This window comes from Ornithodoros turicata, chromosome 3 (genome assembly GCF_037126465.1).
Source record: "Ornithodoros turicata isolate Travis chromosome 3, ASM3712646v1, whole genome shotgun sequence".
NCBI classification, from domain to species: Eukaryota; Metazoa; Arthropoda; class Arachnida; order Ixodida; family Argasidae; genus Ornithodoros; species Ornithodoros turicata.
Window position 1 is genome coordinate 53685408 of NC_088203.1, and position 19992 is coordinate 53705399.

Consider the following 19992-nt stretch of genomic DNA (forward strand, 5'->3'; position numbering starts at 1 on the left):
AGTTTGAGGGGAACATGTGTGAACCTGCTCTGTGCGGTGCAAGAAGCAAACGGAAATATTCCGTACAAATGCCTACTGTCTTGCTGCATCTCGCCCGACAGTTTCGTGGTTGCGTCCACATGCTCGTGCGCAATATCTTTGTGAAACAAAATTTGCAATGGGCATGAGATCCAGGCCATTAACTCGAAGTAGCACGGAAGTAATCTTCGCAGCGTGAAAAGCAGAGAACTGAGCAATGGTAACAACACTTCTTAAAAAAGGTATTGGAAACCTCACACAGGAAGAGAGGCATAAGGTATTACAGTAGACTCGGGTTATTTCAAACGCGGTTAATTACTATTTTCGGTTAATTGGAACAAATCCAGATTTTTGTTTGGCCCAGTATGTTTTTAATACCTTTGAGGGCCGCTTACTTCGAACCGTGCCTTCGGTTAATTTGCACTTTGTGGCCTTTGAGGCAGGCGCCGCCGGAGCTCACTGTACTGCCGATTGGAAATTGAATAGCGATATTCGAAAGGCTGCCAGTGGGTTCCAGCCCATTGTGGTGTCGTGGGGAACGAGCAGGCCGACAGCGCCGCAGAAGCAGCACTCTCGTATCGGAAACGGACCAGTATTGTTCTGCTGAGAGGAGACCGCCGTTCAATTCTCCGACGCCTAGTGACACCACTGGCTTCCCGCCAATGGACAACCGACATTCTTCCCCCCTCTATGTTGAGCAGAGTTGATCCAACGCTCGCTTTCCGCATTCCACGAAACACCTCTCGTCAAAATGCTGCATTAATCCACCGAATGCGCCTCGATGTGGCCTTTACAGCGTGGCGTTATCGCTTGAGACAAGTTGACCCTCCCACCTGCTGCCACTGTGGTGCTCTTGAGGATCTGGAGCATATTCTTCTTCATTGCTCCCACTACCAACCTTCCCGAACCACACTCTCCGAGTCTCTTCGTCACCCCACTCTCCAAAGCCAAAATAAAATTGTTGTTGGAATTTTCTAATATCCGTGGTTGTTCCCCCTGTAAGGTAGGCTTTACCTAATGCACGAGTGCATCGCAGGAAGCGAACTTGACAGGCGCATTTTGAATGAACTTGTCCAATAAAAATGATTTGCGCTTGCAAAATTGTTTCGTTTAACAAAAATATTTTAGTGGTTCAAAATTCAAACATGTGTTCCAATGTGGCGAGAGATGCATTAATCTTATAAACAGAAGCCATTGTTCACAATTACCTTCAAATTTGCCATCGAAAGCAAAGTTAGGTAGCAAGCGAGCTGGTGGTGACGATCCATGACTTGAAAACCCGAGACGAGATAGGGACGATAACAGACAAACACAAACACGGTCTCAAAGTCATGATGATGATTCGGGTTTTTTATGGCGCATGAGCAACTAAGGCTATAATGCGCCAATACTGTGATATATGATCTCTTTACCAGTTAAAAGATAACGATGAATTTAAAACTGATATAAACATAAAAAAATATATGTGAATTCAGATATCTCTTAGGTATCCAGTGTCCCTAAAAAACTTGTAAACTCTGCTAAAACTTACAAGCGGCTCATCGCCCAGCAAAAGGGCTGGGTGAAGAGGAATTCTATACTGGTAGAACTCAGAAAAATGAATTTGGCGATGATGTTCCTGGAGAGGGCAGCTGATGAGAATGTGAAGAATAGACAACTGCTCAGCACAGTGCACACACTGAGGTGGGTCCCTCTGGAGAATTAAAAATCCATGTGTGAGAAATGTGTGGCCGATACGCAGACGAGACATGACTACTTGATAACGCCTCTCTTTGAAAACTCCTGCAGGCTTACCTACATTGCACTTGATCAAATGTAATTTATTATTTGTCTGTGTGTCCCAGTCATGTTGCCATTTTAAGTTAATTGCTCTACGCAAGGCAGACCTCAGATCCTGAGCTGGTACGTCAAAGGGGGTTATGTCACCTGAGAGTGCGTTGGTAGCCGCTGTGTCCGCGAGCTCGTTACCGGGTATCCCGACGTGGCTGGGCACCCAGCAAAGTGTCAAGGAAAGACCTTTGTTTATTATGCGGCTAGACAGGTGTTTTGCTCGCAGAACAAGGAGGTTTTTTGGTGGTTGTAGGCTGCATATAGCCTGCAGGCAACTAAGTGAATCAGTATACACAACTGATGACCTGATGGAAAGTCGTAGTATATGATTAAGTGCCAAGATTACGCCATACACTTCTGCGGTAAAAATGGAAGTTGTGTTTGGCAATCGATGCGATCTACAAGATGTGTCTGTAACCATTGCACATGAGACACCGGTGTTCGTTCTGGAACCATCTGTGTAAAATGCGACATGGTCTCCAAAACCTTCTTTTATAGACAGAAACTCTTGCAGGAGTACGGCTGTGGGAGTTTCGTGTTTCTTGTACTGCAATAAAGATGTATTGTGTTTGGGCGGTGGTTGCCACGGAGCAATCGTCCCACTAGTTCCTACAGGCGTAGAATCGTACTCTGAAAAACCGTGTGTTTCAATTTCCTGCAGGATTCGCAAGGTGAAAGGAGGTGTACATGACGGTTTGTTAAGAAATAACTGTTTGCAGCGTGTCTGAGTAACACAAGAGAAAGCTGGGTGCTGTGGATAACTTCGTACTTTTAGTGAGGCAAGGTAAAATCTCCGCCTTTCTAATGACCACGCGTTGCACTCCACATAGAGACTCTCGACCGGCGATGTGCGAAACGCTTCCAAGACCAGTCGCAGTCCCTGGTGATGGACAGGGTCTAGAGCTCTCAAGACGGACTTTCGTGCAGAGCCGTACACGACAGATCCATAGTCAAGCTTGGAACGGATGCAAGATGTGTAGATGCGACGCAGAACCTCACGGTCTGCACCCCAGGATCTATGTGACAAGATTTTGAGAATGTTCAGCGATTTCCCACATTTACTTTTTAGGTTCCTTATGTGAGGGTTGAAAGTGAGCTTGCGGTCAAAAAGTATACCCAGGAATTTATGCTCAGATTTGACCGTAATATCTTGGCCATTCATTTTAAGTTCTGGCTCAGGAAACATACCCCTTACTCTTGAGAAGGGTACGCAAACCGTTTTCTCAGGTGAGAAATTAAATCCATTCTCAGATGACCATTTTGCTAATTTGTTCACACAGAGCTGGAGTTGTCTCTCACATCTTGAAATGCTTGTAGACGAACAAGATATCTGAACATCGTCAACGTACAGTGAGTACATGACGGATGGCGGAATAGCGTGCACAATAGAGTTCATTTTGACTATGAAGAGTGTGACACTCAGAACGGAACCCTGTGGGACACCGTTCTCCTGAATAAAAGAACGTGAGAGTGAAGTGCCCAACTGGACTCTAAAAGTTCTGTCCTGTAGAAAATTTGCGATGCAGCGGAGCATACGGCCGCGTACACCGAAATTGTACAAGTCGCGAACGATACCATATCGCCATGCTGTATCGTACGCTTTTTGAATATCGAAAAATATGGAAATACAATGCTGTTTTCTGACAAACGCTTCCCTGATGACAGTTTCCAGCCGCAGCAGATGATCAGTGGTTGAGTGGGCGGCTCTAAGTCCGCACTGATACCTGTCGAGACATCCATTTTCTTCGAGGAAGTACATCAGGCGGTAGTTAACCATGCGCTCGAAGGTTTTGCCTAAACAGCTTGTAAGGGCTATAGGCCTGTAGCTACACGCGTTGGAAGGATCTTTCCCTGGCTTCAAAAGTGGAACGACTGTCGCCACTTTCCAACGAGATGGGAGTTCACCCTGATTCCAAACTGAATTGAAAAAGTGCAGAAGACCTTCTAGTAATGTTTTTGATAAGTGCTGCAACATGCTGTACGTGATTCGATCTGGCCCTGGTGGTCTTTGTTTTGGAGACGACAGAGCACGCAGCAGCTCCATCAAACAAAATGGTTTATTAAAAGCATGTCTGTCATTGGTGCCATATGTAATTTTGAATTTCTCAGCATCATCTTTGACTTTTAAGAAATCCCTGGTGTAGTGAGAGGAGGAAGAAACGCTCTGGAAGTGTTCTCCCAACACATCTGCCTGTTCTTCTAAAGTTTGGCACACCGTACCATTCTTCTCCAAGAGAGGAATAGAGAAGCTGGTGTAACTGCCCTTTATTTTCTTTAATCGATCCCACACAACCTTAGTTGGGGTATTGCTATTCAAGGAGGAGACAAAACCCTTCCACGATTCACTCTTTGCTTGTCGGCGTGTCCACCTAGCTTTTGCTCGAGCTTTCTTAAACGCAAGTAGATTTGCTGGGGTTGGATACCGCCGGAACTTGCCCCAAGCACGGTTCTGCTCTTTTCGTATATTTCCACAGTCCTCTGACCACCAAGGCTTGCAACGCCTGGGCAGTTGACCTGATGACTGTGGAATTGACTTGGTTGCTGCTTTTACAAGAGTGTCTGTTACATAGTTATTTGCGTCATTAATGTTCAGCCCAAGGAGGGACTCTATAGAAAGTGTGGCTTCTTGTTTAAAGAGGTTCCAGTCTGCTAACTGTATCTTCCAACGAGGTGGGTGGGTTCTAATAGCACCTGATGGTCGATTGATCTCTAAAAGGACAGGGAAGTGATCGCTACCATAGGGGTTTTCGTCCACTGTCCATGAAATGTCCTGAAATACAGATGGACTGCACAGCGAAATATCTATGGCTGAAAAGGACTGCGAAGCAGCATCAACATGAGTAGCGTTTCCTGCATTGAGCAGGCAGATTGGCAAGGATGCTAATAATTTCTCAAACATTTTTCCTCGGGTGTCAACTCTGGAACAACCCCAGAGCAAATGATGCGCATTGAAATCTCCCAGTAGTAGAAAAGGCGATGGGAGCTGATTAATAAGATCCTCAAGCTGTCTCTGTTCGACCCTGACTGATGGCGGTAGGTATAAAGAGCATACCGTCACTACACGGTCAGTGCAGATCTGTACAGCAATGGCCTCAAGATTTGTGGAAAGTGGAACGTCTCTCGTGGGGAGTGTTCTGGCCGTGAGAATGGCCACACCTCCGGAAGCACGTGCCGTGTCTGTTCGGTCCTTACGATAAACGTTCCACCGTCGGAGGTGGAAAGGGGTGTCTGGAATCAAATTTGTTTCTTGGAGACAGAAACGGACAGCATGATGTTTGTCTGCCAAATCATGGACATCATCAAGATTTTTCAGCAAACCCCGGCAGTTCCACTGAATAATGCTCGGGGAACCCATAAGAAATGCACAGAAGAGGAAAAAGAATATCGACTGAACGACTACTCTAAGGCGTAAAGACCTTGTGGAACAACTGTCCATAAATGCGGAGGGATTAAGGAGCTTGTATTCTCGGTGGAGGAACCCTTTGTTGTTGTTCCTTGGCTTTTCCTCCTCGTCCTCGGCCAGCTTTTTTCCCTCTCTGTTCCTTGCCCATGGAAAGACTTGGTAGACTCGAAGACGACTTCTGAGAGCAGCAGTCGTCGTCATCGAGATCCATGCTTTGACTCGTGTTTTGAGACAGGCCCATGGCAATCCCGTCCCAAACGGAAGGGGATGCAACAACCTCCTATGAGGTTAACATTGCATCTCCCTGGCTGTTCGTCTGAGAGGCCACTGGAGGAGAACCCTCAGTGTCCCTCTCTTTGTGTTGGGGAGTGTGGAGGGGAGCCCCAGAGGTCTGGGTCTCCACCGATACTCTGAGTGGTGCCACTCCCCTGCGCACCACATCTGAGAAGGTTCCTTTCTTCTGGAACGCCAATTGTGCCTTTGCTGCACTGTATGTAATATTTTGCTCAGTTTTCAGCTTGAGGATCTGTTTCTCCTCCTTCCAACACGGACATGATCTGGAGTAAACAGGGTGGGTACCCTTGCAATTGGCCCACTGAAAGTCATTGCTGCACGACTCTGAGGAATGGTCTTTGCCGGAACACTTAGCACAGACGGGCTGCCCACGGCATACCTGAGAACCGTGGCCAAACCGCTGGTACTTGTAACAGCGACTCGGATTGGGGATGTAAGCCCTCACATTGCAACTGAGGTAACCGGCTTTGATTGTTTCTGGCAGCTTGTGGAGCTTGAAAGAAAGGATTATGTGCTTTGTGGGGATTTCTTTCCCATCCCTACGCATGACTATTCGCTTTACGGCTACCACACCGTGCTGTTGTAGGCCTTCTTGAAGTTCCGATTCCGAACAGTCAAGAAGGTCGCTCTCAGAAATTACTCCTTTGACAATGTTGAGACTCCGGTGAGAACTTACTGTGACAGATATACCATTGATGCTTGTCAGTGAAAGAAGCGCACTGCTTTGCTCTCGCTTTTCAACATGGACCTGGATATCTCCAGAGCCCAGTTTCTTGGCATTGTATTCTTTACCTATCAGCTGTTCAAGTGCTTTCGCTATTACAAAAGGAGACACCTTTGAGAGTGGTCTTGTGTCATCATTCGAGTGGACAACGAGAAACTTTGCAAACCATGGTTCAGGTGTTGAGGTATTTAAACCAATTTGGTGGTACTCGGTGCGGAACCGTTTCCGATTCCGATCTCGGGGTTTTAAAGAAGAGGATGCCATAAAGGTGACAATACAATTCGATGCAAGGGTCCTGCCGCCCACCCCGGAGCCCAAATAGGGAACCGCGTTTGACGCAGTAGCAGGTACGCCTACACTATACCCAAGCGCAGCTTCTGGAGAGTGAAAGACTGCCCAAGGTTGACCCTTGCCGCCAAAGAAGGTGAAAAGAGGAAAAGGAGAGAAAGAAGGAGACCAAGGAAGAGAAAGTGATGAAAAGGGAGATTGCGACTAGCTGAATAGTCCTGGCCGGGCCTTCCAGGACCACCCGTCTATGGGAAGCAGGGGCCAAAGCGGTGTGTTGCTTTCCCGGAGGGGCCCCGAAGGGTCCAAAACAACCTCCGGGTATACTCAACCGCCAGGATCCCCCTTTCCCCAGACACGGGAAAGCCACGCACAGTTATACGTGGGGGTCTCCCTCCTGCGGCGACCCAACCGTGAGTGCAGGAGGGGGCTACTGCGGCTGCTGCCGGGCGATGGGGGCGCCAAGTTCCTGACGCCGGGGTCTCAAAGTCAGAGAGCTGTGCTCAGAGCTGAGCTCAGCTCTCAGAACTCAGCAAACTCAGAGCTGAGTTTGAGACCGTGTTTGTGTTTGTCTGTTATCGTCCCTACCTCGTCTCGGGTTTTCAAGTCATGGAAAGTTGCTATGGCGGACAGAGGCTTCACAGTGCCCAAGACAAGGGAGAGAAGCAGGAACGCAGTGCATTGGTTATTAAGCTGGCAAATGCACAGTCATACTTCGTACATATTTCGTCATATTTCGTACATTTCGTCATATGCTTATAATGTACTTTGTGAAGAGATATGTTTCGTATGATTTGGATCAGTGACGGGCAGCACAAATGATGGTACATATATGTATATTTTGACGGATTTCTGATAATTCAAACAAAAAGTGCTGGCCCCTCAAGTTTAAATTATCAAGAGCCTACTGTATAACAAAATTTCAAGATCATCCGAAAGTTGCTTGGCAGGGTACAGGGTATTTAAGGAAGAAAAAAGAGGTAACTAAAACGTTCTTGTCAGGGGTTAACGAAACCAAGAGCGCCTGCTCTTTGACACTACCAAAGCGCATTTGCCGCCACCTAGGATAGCCGGGAATATGAAAAATTAAATATTGTCAAATGGACACTGAAATTTCCCATGTCACCCACCACTTCTTAGTGTGGAAACACAGAAGCACGCTCGACAAAGTATTCTCACAGTAGGGTTAGAAAGCAAGCGAGCTCGTGGTAGATATCCATGATGAAAAACCCGAGACTAGGTGACGAAAAACGGACGAACACAGACAAGGTCTCAAACGCAGCTAAACAGTTTAATTGACGCACACAGTTTAGGTAACATTCAAGTGGGAGAAGGAGGGACGTAGCAGTTTCCCCAAAGCGGGACCGAGTGTCATCGACGTAATGCTGACACAATTCCCATGAGACTGAATTTGCCAGTGTCTCCCGTAGCAGCCTCCTATTGAGGTCGCTTTCTCTTTCTTTGACCACTATCTCTTTCCATGACATAGTGTGTCCGTGGCAATCATGGTGGTGCTTAATCAATTCCGAGGAGAAGCACTCCTTTTTTACTTTACGGGCGTGTTCCCGCAGCCTGTCATTTAAACAACGCTTACTCTGGCCAATATAGAAGAAACCACAGGCCAAAGGGATTTTATATACAATTCCGGAAGTGCAGTTTACAAACTTATTCCTGTGGTTTTTAACAGGCATCGTCTTACTTTTGAAAGGGCGTCAAAGCATGAAGACGAAAGTTGTTTTTGAAGACCAAATTAATACCAAACTTCCTGGCAACACCAGCAGATTATGGGAAATGCTGTGAAAATAGGGAATCGCAATGAAATTCCAGTGTTTGCTTCTCAAAATTTACTTGCAAGAAAATGCCTGTTTCAAGTTTCCTTCGGCCACAAGAAATCGTAGAACTGCTGTACCCAGCCTCTCTGGACCGTACAATCTGCCAGTTGACACAACCGTTAACGAAGTGCATGCAGGATTTTTTTCATTGCATTTGACAGTAAACCTGTGACCAGGCCTAGCTTTACACTCTTGGAGTTGCAACTGTTTGCCAGCAGAACCGGTTTTGAATCTAATTTCCCGTAAGACCAACACAGGGACGGCCTGAGCACGAGTCTCAGATCAAGGAATTGTGTTCCATTTGTGGGGTGCTCAGCAGTACTTGCTGCTTGTTGAACAACTTGTTGCTCCTGACAACAGATGAAAGCCTGCCATTTCATTGTGGGTATGTAATCAGCTCTTCTCAGTTTTTACTGTTGAGCACCCCACAAATAGAGCACTATTAATTGTTTGATCTGAGACTCATGCTCGGCCGTCCCTGTGTTGGTCTTACAGGAAATCAGATCCGAAACCGATTCTGCCGGCAAACAGTTGCCACTCCAAGTGTGTAGAGCTAGGTCTGGTCACAGACTTACTGTCAGATTCAATGAAAAAATGTCGCTAATGCGCCAAAAAAACCTTAATCATCATCATCATCATCAACGAAAAAAGCCTGCATGCACTTCGTTAACGGTTGTGTCAACTTGCAGATTGCACGGTTGAGAGAGGCTGGATACAGCAGTTGTATGATTTCTCGTGGCCGAAGGAAACTTGAAACGCGCATTTTCGGGCAAGCAAATGTTCGAGAGGCAAACACTGAAATTTGCATAGTGATTCCCTTTTTTCACAGCATTTCCTATAAACCTTGAATTCAAACTGTGCGTGAATTAAACTGTTTAGCTACGTTTGATACCTTGTCTGTGTTTGTCCCTTTTTTGTCACCTTGTCTTGGGTTATTCATCATGGAATATATTCTCGAGCACCTGAAGTAATTTAGAGAAATTAGTGTAATATGGTGTTTAGGCACTCCCACCCTTTGGTGCCAAACGTCGCCTAACAAATACGTGGCAAGAAGGGGACCTCGCACAAAATGGCTGATTTTTTTTCTCTCTCTCTCTTTTCACAAAATAACGTGAACTTAAGTTCAATTGCCCATTTGTATCTTGTTTTGTAGGTCCTAAAATACATTCTAGTTTTTAGCCTTGATTCCCATACAATATCCCCAGAAAAGGGTCCTAATTAGATGTCATTATGTGCGTGTCTCTTTGACAAGCACGAGTACCATATCTACAGTGTCCATATGTTAGTGGGCCTGACTATTCAGTGTCAAGGCTGCAATAGTATTGTGGGAGCGTGATATTCAATATCCGGAGGAAGTTTTTTCAGGTGCTTGTTTGCTATTCATATTTGAGAATTTCACTGTTTGCACAACTCTAGTATAATTTACTGAAAAGAACTGGCTCAGTAAGCAAGTAATGTATAGGAACCACGTTCACACAGGAGAGCTGACTATCTGTGCTACATGCCAATTAGGTCTACTTTTGATTAAACTGCCAACACCATGAGCCATTGCTAATGAGAACCACTGCTGCATGCAACGTTTGCCTTGTCTTAAGTACTGCCCAGCAGTGATGGCCAGTAGTTAACTACATGTAGTTAAACTACCTGATTGTAGTTAAAAAGTAGTTATCAACTACTTGCAGAAATGTAGTGGCAACTACTAGTTAAACTACTATTTTAGGTAGTTAACTACAGTAGTTAGGTTACTGAAGGCGCCAACTACTACCGATTTTGCCGCAAGCTTTACGGCACGATTGTGCTTCCCACTTTTGTCTTGAGCTACTTGTTTGATGAGAACGGAGGTGCAGGGCAATTGTGTCGTGCATGTGTACTAAATCTTCACTTTTAATTAGAGGTGTGCGAACATTGAAATTTTCGAATACGAATATCTACAAAATTGTCCTCCGAATATCACGTCATAGGATAACGGCTTCTAAGAGTTAATTAAGTTAATTAAGCCCCAAAAACAAGCATCGTCACAGTTGTGTTCTGCTGATCCTTAGAAAAATGTCCCAAGTGCTAATGAGGAATATGTATTAATATATTGGCTTAGCATAGGGCATACATGCTTATATGCGCATGTACAGTAAAATTGTATTGTGTGCGCCAACACCATGGCCTTAGCGGCCGTTCTTGGGCACTAATAAAAATTATTATTATTATTATTAAAATTATTTTTTACAATGAAACAGTGTGCTGTTCTCATGAGGCAAGCTGAAAACCGCAAGAAAAAATGTTCATTTCAAAAATCTTTCATGAACTGTGAGCACCTGTGTTGTAAAGTGCTGGTGAAACAGACAGAATGGAAGTAAAGAGCAATGACATGTTCAGAGTGTGGGATGATTTAGTGATGAGCACATCAGAAGGAAAATAATGGCGGCAAGTGGTATCTTCTTGCATTGACAATGCCTTCCGCATTTGTCGTGAAGGCGAGAAACTGCACCATTTCACTGCCCTCACGCGTGACGTCACGCGTGAGACCATCGTTACTGATGGTAATGCATAGTTTGGAACGGCCTCATGCATTATAGCGCAGTAAAACTGCGATCCTCGACGATGTTGTATGGCTGTATCACGCGTGATTGTTTCCGCGACGTTCGTGTTCAGCGCTCCTTTCATTTCACGGCGGAAACCTGCGCGCGGGCCTCAAACTTTGTCGCGCCGACGGCGACACGCTTGAATCGCGAGCAAAATCGCTCCATGAAGGTCGGGCTTAAGGCTATATATGCGTTTTGCTATCATCTGTAACAACAGTTAGCGCAGTTTCAAATGACTGCAGCGTTACTGTCGTCCTAGCTGGCGCTTTCATACGGTCGTAGAGCGCCGGAGTTGGAGAAACTATGTCGAAATGTCAACACGTACCACTCCTCGATTATCGCCGTCATCGCACGCGACCATGATTCTGTCATATATCGCTGACAACCACAAATCGAAACCGAAGAAGACGCATTCGAAACGCAGGCTTTGGCTGTGCATGCAATTGGACGTTGAACGGCGGTGTCCAGCTCAACGTCAACAAAATTTCGATATTTAACCGTAATTTCACCGAACTGTAGGCCCCATACGAATGTTCAGCGTTCACTAGAAATCCACTAAAGCCGCGACAGTGCTGACGATGTATGAAACGTACCGCGGTCTCGGGTTTCGCTGGGGCGGACTCTAAAATGGCGACTGCACACAACTGCATACTAGTTCCGGTTTCGGTTACCGAACGTACAGCGACGCATTCGCAAACGAGCGTACCTCGGAAGCTCCGCGCGTCGCTTTGCAGCTGTTCTACTATGCATGTTCGTCGCCGCAACGTATAAATTCCAGTGCGCAGCCCGAAACTGCTTCGGTATAAGCTGCTGTGATATGCGAAAAAAAAAATCGAATATCAAATTTTCGAATACGATACGAATGGAATATCGCAAATATTCGATTCGTATTCGAATATTCGCAGACCTCTACTTTTAATGCTCGTCTAGTGAAGCCTCATATGCTGTGAAATAATTCTGCAACTTAGTTTATCGCGTAGGCACAGGAAGAATCCCGCCGCAAGGTTTGTATTTGACGATCGTCGCAATGGGTTGAGCCAAAGTTTATTATTGCTTGTCATTCACATTTAGGTGTCCAAGAACACTACAAGGGATTGGTGTTGGTGGACAACGTTAAGTAGTTATAGATGTAGTTAAACTACATTGCAGTAGTTAAAAAAGTAGTTTTAACTACTCCCCTGAAAAGTAGTTGAACTACTAGTTAAACTACTCAATCACAAAGTAGTTAGTAGTTATAGTTAAACTATTGTAGAAGTAGTTAGTGGCCATCACTGCTGCCCAGTTGATAATACGTTTCATGCCCTCGCTCATTTTTACCTTGGGCTAAATTTCCCTCCTGAAGCGTGGGTGACATATCACGAATATTACCTGCTATTATGGAGAAAATCTTTGAACAGTGTTGACCTGCTGTTGTTTTTTGTTACTCTTACTACAGTTCAGAAAGGGTTTGCCAAAAGCTGTTGTCCTTCTGACTGTGCAGAAGAGCAGAAGAAAATAGGACCGGTGCGAACAACCAACATTTCCTCCAGTTCTCAACAAACATGTTTGCCAATTATGAGGAATCCTACTTATGTCCTGCTTCCTCTCACGCCGTGCAATAACGTGCAAATTGCTGTTTCCTTTCTTGCAAAATTTTCACAGCGTACAGGGGTTCTGTGCGATGCCATAAGGCAGCATGAAAGAGGAAGTCAATGCAGTATCTGGGTAGAACTGCCCAATCACTCCCACGTCAGCTCATTCGTTCAGGTATTGCGACGCTATGAAACCTGAACAAGCTTGAGCATTTTTCTGTCCATGCCACGGTGTACGTCACAAAACCTAAAAGAAAACTAACAGACTAAACAAAAACTAAAAACTAAAACAGAAAGAAAACTAAAACAAAAGAACTAATCTGTGCGTTTTCATTTCAGCGCATCTGTAGAGCAGACATTTATGCACACGCACAAGAAAGTCTTCACTCTGGCGATCAATCAGTTTGGTGGTGACCAATTTACTGACGATGGTGACAACTGGCAACTACAGTAGAACCTCGTTATAGTAACTCCGCTTGTAGTAAAACTGCGCTTATAGTAAACGAGAACTCCGGTCCCGATAGAATAAAACTGATATAATAATATTCCCGATGTAGTAAAATTTCGAAGGTTCATATATGGCTCACGAAGGCTCCATACGAAGGTTGCACATGGAGCCTACATACAATAGACCTGACCTCTTTGTATTTTGCAGGATCACTCACGACCCCACCGGCAGCTGTGACAGCATCCGACATCGAGAAAATCACTCAAACATGGCTAAGACATGCGAACGAAACGTTGCAGAAAAAGAAGAGTCACAGCGGCACCTCTGCTAAATGCCTGCAAAAGTTGTGCTGAGAACGTGAGCAAATAACTGTGCTCATCGTCGCCTATCTTGTAAGCAGTTGTTGTGAAACCCTGCACAACATGGTCTTCCTTCGGTGAACGTGTGACCCCCATATAGCAAACGTATTGAAGAATGAAACCTTGGTCCTCACTTGGGTAAGCCTGAATTTGGACACGGGGAAGAGATGGACCAAAGAACTCAAAACTGGCAGGACATTTAATTTCCGGCTAGAAGGTCACAAACGAGAGGGTGAATAGCGACTGAAAGAAAGGAACGAACCTGTGGCCTGGAAAGTAAATGCCCTGCCAGCTTTGAATTGTTTTAATCGTGTCTTGCTTGTATCAAAATCCGAGCTTTCCCAAGTGAGGACCATGGCCTTGTTTTGCAATACGCTTCCTACATAAGGGTCACACAATCATAGGAGGAGAAGCATGCTGTGCAATGCTGTAGCATGCAGCTGTTTACCGGTCAATTTAAAACTGTTAAGGGCTTTCCGCACTTACTAACCTTTAATTAACTGTGAGCAAGCCATGTTTCAAGCAGTTACATGTGTGCGTCACAGCTCTTAGGGGAGGAGCATGTATTTGAAATGAGATACGTTCCGGGCACTTTTTTGTCTGCCAAGGCACAGCTTTATTATTTTTTATTTTTTTATACATTCCTTATCTCCACTTCGTACCTGCTATTTGCACTGCTTTCTGCCATTCTGAGTCATCTCACTTGAGTGACGTTGAGTGCTTTATTTATGCTTTACTTTCATTTTGCTCCTGTCATTTGTGCAACTCGTGCCGTTTGCATTTTTAAACATTTAATTTAGGAGTATCATTTCACTTGTGTGATGTCAAGTGGCTTTTTGTGCTTTACCTGCATCTTGCACCTGTTGCTTGTGCTACTTCGCACATTTTGCACTTTTAAGGACATTTAGCTCAGAAGTCTCATTTCATTTGAATTATGTTGAGTGCTTCATTTGTACATTACCTCTGCTTTGTACCCGCTGTTAGTGCTACTTGACACACTTTTTACTTTTAAAGACATTTGGTTGGTGTTGGTTCAGTGACATTAACTGGTACCTTACATCATCTTTGCCATTTGTGATAACTCGCAGCATTCTCAACTTTATTTCATATAAACCAGTGTAACGTTCTGTGCAATAAAAAAGTTGCAGTCCATTTCCTTTCATTGTAATGCTCCCTTACCGCTCCGCACCGCACCGCACCGCACCGCACTGACCGGCTGTAGAAGCATTTACAGCTTTGCGGTGAGGGTGCATAAAGGAAAGTGTATATGAGGCCTATGCATGCAGTAAGTGCACAGGGAACAGGCTCCTACAGGCCGCCTGGGACTGTCCTGATACTGTCCCTGGTGATTCCCACAGGATGTCACCAGGACGAGCTCAGGAGCGCCACTTTGACACATTGAGGACAATTTGAGGATCTGGTGAGGACCCCCTGAGGACGTCATCTCTGTCCCCTGAGGGCATCCCCAGGACGAACTGAGGCGGTCACTGTGTTGTTGGGGAAGTGGCCTACACACTAAGAATATTTACGCCCATTTAGGTGTTGAAGGGGTGTATTTTGCAATTTACACCCTACAGCCAAAAGCAGAACACTTATCTGCTGCAAAGATGGTGTACTGTACAGTTTACACCCCACAGCCAAAATAGCAACACCTATCTTGGTGTAAAAATGGTGTACCGGCTGAGACAAAAGTTTGAGAAACGCACGAGCGGCGTCAACCCTCTGCGGAGCGGCATCCTGCAAAACAGGGCCGTCCACTTGATCAGAAGGGGGCCAGTGGCTGTTATCACTTCCCAAGCAGCACATAATATTGGGCCAATATTTTCCCAATATTGGCTAAATCATGGCAATATAGGCCCATGATTACCAATATTTAGCCAAGATTCTCCCAATATTGGTAGAATATTGGGAATATTGGACATTATTCCCAGGATTTTACCAATATTCTGCCAATATTGGTAGAATATTGGGAATATTGGCCATTATTCCCAGGATTTTACCAAGATTCTTCAAATATTGGTCAAATAATGGGAATATTGGCCATTACTCGCACATATGGTATAACTCATATTCAACTTTTTTTTCCCCATTTGCTGCTGTAACCCAGCGATGGCATGTTTTAATTACGAAGCCAAGAAGTCGAGCAGGCAGTGCAATATTAGCTAGCTTATATTTCCTTAAACATACCATTCTGTCACAAAAGTAAAATTTTTGTGCATTTGGGGAGCAACAGCATGCAGTGTTTCTGTTGTACTGTATGAGGCATGTGTTGTAAAGAAACAAACAACACAAGGTGAGTCACACTTTAGTTAGAGACATTGAGATTTATTATTAGAGCACAATTCTATCATGTGACCAGATCCAATCATTTATTGCTTAACTTGTACACTTCGATATGAATAGTTCTTGATAGATACATGTATTGTCGGATCAAATGTGGGCACTTTCCTGCAAATGTGTACAACCTAAAAACACAGTGTATAATCCGGAATAAATGCAGTACTCATAACACATAAAAGCAACGTAATGTGACCAAAGTTTATGGTGATACATACTGATGTCATGTTTTGAAGTGGTCATGATATCATGGGATAATATCTCTGCACCGTTCTAGCCAACAATCTGCACCTCCTTCGCTGTCTACCACCCAGTGAATTTCGACATTTTTCAAAACACTCTGAAAGGAAGACTCCGCACCAAATTGTCCCAAATTGGCACAGAAAATTAGAAATAGTATGTTCTTTTGAGTGATTAGGCGCTCCTCCATGGAAGGGCTGTCTAGTGACAATGGCTTCACCTCACCAGTATTCACCGTGTACGACTTTCTGTACGTTTTGCTCTGACCGCTTGCGAATATTTTAGAACGAAATCCAGGAAGCAGATGGCTGGCCATCCATGTAGCATGAAGAAATTACGTGTGCCCAAGAAACAGCCAGTGACCCACAAAAGACATGCAGGGTACAGGGGCTTGCAGAGGGAACCTCAAAAAGTTTTGGTTTTGTTTTAAGCTTCCCCGCTCTTTCAGCAACTAACGGGTGCCTGACTGTGAAACCAACTTTATTTCTCATTTCAGGAGAATGTATTGAACACAGCCATTATAATAGTTTCGGATTGTCCTGGAGTCTCCCTTTAAGATAAATTGGCTGCGAGTAGAACTGATGAGACTTTGTGGCCTTATAAAATATATGTGCAATTAAGCCTTCTCGCAACACAGAACACCCTCAAGAATGGGATAAAAAACATTAAAATGGCATGGAAGCAAAATGTTACGGTCGAAGAGAGAAAGTAACTGTAATCAAGTAACTGAAAAATACACCTTGCAATAGTATAGCCAGACATTCAACATTTTCATGAAAGACGTAAACGAAAAACAATCTAGAGCATTGAAATAACAACAAACCGATCATTGTGGGGCACGCACACACATTCTAGAGCACGCTGAATTGCTTGTAAGGCAAACGTTCGCGAGGAAGTGGAACGGCTGCACAGATAAATATCAATTTGGCTTAATGACAATGGAACCGAAAAAAAGTCACTTTTTCCATTCAGCACATGTGCTTCCACAGTGGCCCCATTAACCTTGTCAACACAGACTGGAACACTTCCATTTACAATATAGCATGATCCAATGCGAACTTGCTTTCGAACTTGTTTCGCAGAATGAACATGCACTCCTTCAGAGAGCCTTCTACTAATTTGTGAAAGTGGCTTATTTCCCGACCTGAGGATCCTCTTAAGTTTGCCCAGAAAGTTTTCAAACGGAAAAGCACTAAAACAGTCTAAAGCACCATGAGTCAAACAATCCTCCGCAAGATGGCTCAATGTGTGTACATTGTACACCAAATGTTCAGCACCATATATGTCTCGAAATGTTTCAATAAAATGATTCAACAGGTCCTGCGCATAGGTGTTGTACTGTGTACTGAGCTCGATGGATGCTAGTATCCTGATGGCAGTGTGCAGTAAAAGAAAATTATGATATTTTTCTGTAGGTAGCAAGCCTTTTAGCACTACTGGTCCCAAATACAGTACGAAGTTCCGAAATTCAGTCGCTTTCCAGCGCTCGAGCTCTTCAACACCTCTGGGCCTGCGCTGAAACACTGTTGGAAAGTTTTTCCTACATGCCCTGAGGCGATTGCTCAGCAAGGTACACTGAGTTGCACTAAGGCAGTGCGGACGTGTTCCACGGACCCATAACATGAGAAGCTTACGTACAATGCCCAGGCACACCAGATGCATGTAATCCGCTGGAAACAATTTGACAATGTCACAATCCAATGCTAAAAAGGGAGACGTCCCTGTATGATGTTCTGGCTGTTCTTTGTTTCTAAATGATGAATTGGTACGCTTGGCTGCATTCAGCTCTGGAAACGTTACTTTTCTGCAGCAGTACACGCCCTTTTGGAGGCATTTTTCGCATCCGTAGTATCCTGTGTGGGATTTAACTTGTTTCAAGAAGCTCCATGCCGGAGCATCGCAGATTACTGCTCTTAGCTCAACTCTTACGTGAACGCCTTTGTAGGTGAATCCGTCATCCATCAGTACAGCCAGTTCCTCCAGAAAAGGATAAACAAATTCTTGTACATCTTTCCCAGCGGTTTCCCAGTGCCGCAGTATAAGCTTACCATAAAAGGCTCCGAGTCACCACAGTTTGTCACTCTGCACAATATCGGCCAGAAAGACTTTCCCGAGGCCTTGAACAGTGGCAAGCCATCAACACTAGCTTGTAATTTCAGCTTCTGGTTTGTGGGTACATTGGCATGTTTTAAAACATCCTTTATTCCAGACAGGAGACCGAAATGGACAAATGACTCATCTTCATTTAGTTCTGCCTTTCTTTCAGTACGAACAAGAGTGCGACAGTCTTTGGGGAGGTTGTGTCCATGACGGCGAAAGATTCGAATGACATCATTCATCAACGCATGTGATGGATGAAATGTTGTATAAAAATTGCGCAGGTCCTCGCCAAGGTCTTTTGGCATTTCTGTATCCACATCCTCTCTGAGCAAGGTTCCGTCTAATGGGGTAATGGACTGTTCATCTGTAGCAGAAGGAAACAAATTATTGGTTACGTCACAACATACTCAAACATATGAGACTCTTATTGCAAAACAAAAATCAGCTTAAGTATAAACTCGTGTTCCTTGGATCGTATATTATCATTACAGGTTGTGATTGGCTTTTGTAAGCACAGCTCCAGTGAAACATAAGTGGTCTACTGTCTGAGTGACCTCTATTCCAATGCTGATGACTGTACAGGCTGATGCAATATTATTACATTTTTTGTAAGTCATTCGACAAGACTCTTCAGAACTACCTCGTTCGGAAACTCTCCATGGTTAACCTTGACTCGCAGTTTGCAACTGGATTGGGGACTTCCTATCTACCCGTACATGTAATGACCACACATCAGAGTTAGTGCCAGTCACTTCAGGACTCGTTTGACCTAATTCATGCTCTTTCTTCTAAAGTGCGCCTCTTTGCTCATGACTGCGTACTGTATCGTAAAATTGTAACTAACATAAAACTGAGCATATTACAAAGCATGACCTTTTTCTTATTCATTCATGGTCTGAAACTTAGAAAATGCCACTGAACGTGCACACATATCGTTTCATCTCATTTCATCGCTGTATTCCTAATAATTTCCTGTGCTTAGCTCCTCCCTCAATAACCGCCAACTCAGGGTGGTAATATCCTGTACAAATATGTCCAAATCTATCTTTCCCAAAACCTAACTTGGAATATGAAGACAGATTTAATTGGCTAAGAGTTCTCAACAAAGCTATATTAGACATAACCTGAAAAACCACCCGCAGCAGTTACGAAAATAATTTTATTTATCACTTTTATGGCCCAAACATGCTACAGCTATATGGAATTTCTCTCGTTTACTCTAAATTTATCTAACAGGCGTTCTCGAGGCTGTCCAAAATAGAGTGGCCAGATTGATCATGGGATACCCTTTTTTTTTTGTCGTCCTTTGGTAATTTTGAAGATCTACTTACTTCTGTTACCCCACCATGTCCTTTTGACAATTGGGATATTTTGAAATAAATAAATAATTAAAACCTATATGTGTACCTTCGTCTGACTCTTCTACATCCTCGGGTGACCTCAGAAGCTCAGAGTCAGAGTCACAGTCCGTCGTGCTGTCAGTTTCTGCAGTAGACGCATTTTCTGACGGCAGTGGCAGAATTTCAGTTTCAGCAGGTGTCACGACAATCGAAGAGTGATTTGTTGCATGTTCTTCCGAATTGGTGGCATTCTTTGAGCATCCAGGAACAGTAAATGTGTCGCTTCGGGTATCACTCAAGGCTGATGTATCACATTGTGGTAACGAAGCAGCACGAATTTCGCCCACATAACTTTGATAGAGTTTCTTTATGCGCCGGCTCCTCTTCCATTTCGTCGTTGACGTTGAGTTCATTCTCACATCAGCCGTACGAAGACTGATTGAGATGTCGTGACATTCAACGGAAACATTCAAAGAACGGTTGCTGAGTTACAACAGTTATTAGTTGCGCACTTCGGACGATTATTGCTAAGTGATTGATTCGTTTAGCAACCGAAGTTGTACTGCTTTCTTTTCTGTTTACAAAGATGGGTCGCACCGCTCGCTCTTTCCAGACTTGCTCAACAACCCATTCGA

At 44.4% G+C, this 19992-nt stretch overlaps 2 protein-coding genes across 2 annotated transcripts in view; both read right to left on the minus strand.

The window, feature by feature from the left end:
- LOC135388471 (tyrosine-protein kinase SRK2-like) overlaps positions 1–19992 on the minus strand; it is a 509896-nt gene that overhangs the window by 247451 nt on the left and 242453 nt on the right. The gene's annotated exons all lie outside the window — the stretch shown is intronic.
- Positions 15683–19896, minus strand: LOC135388473 (uncharacterized). Its single transcript, XM_064618056.1, has 2 exons — positions 19425–19896; positions 15683–18381 (listed from the first exon to the last, which is right to left on the minus strand). The coding sequence occupies exon 2, from the start codon at positions 17877–17879 to the stop codon at positions 16716–16718; it is 1164 nt and encodes a 387-aa protein (XP_064474126.1). The 5' UTR covers positions 17880–18381; positions 19425–19896; the 3' UTR covers positions 15683–16715.

Bases quoted from the DNA above. Each gene is read 5' to 3' on its own strand.
- LOC135388473 (XM_064618056.1), bottom strand. From the start codon at position 17,879: ATGGATGACGGATTCACCTACAAAGGCGTTCACGTAAGAGTTGAGCTA.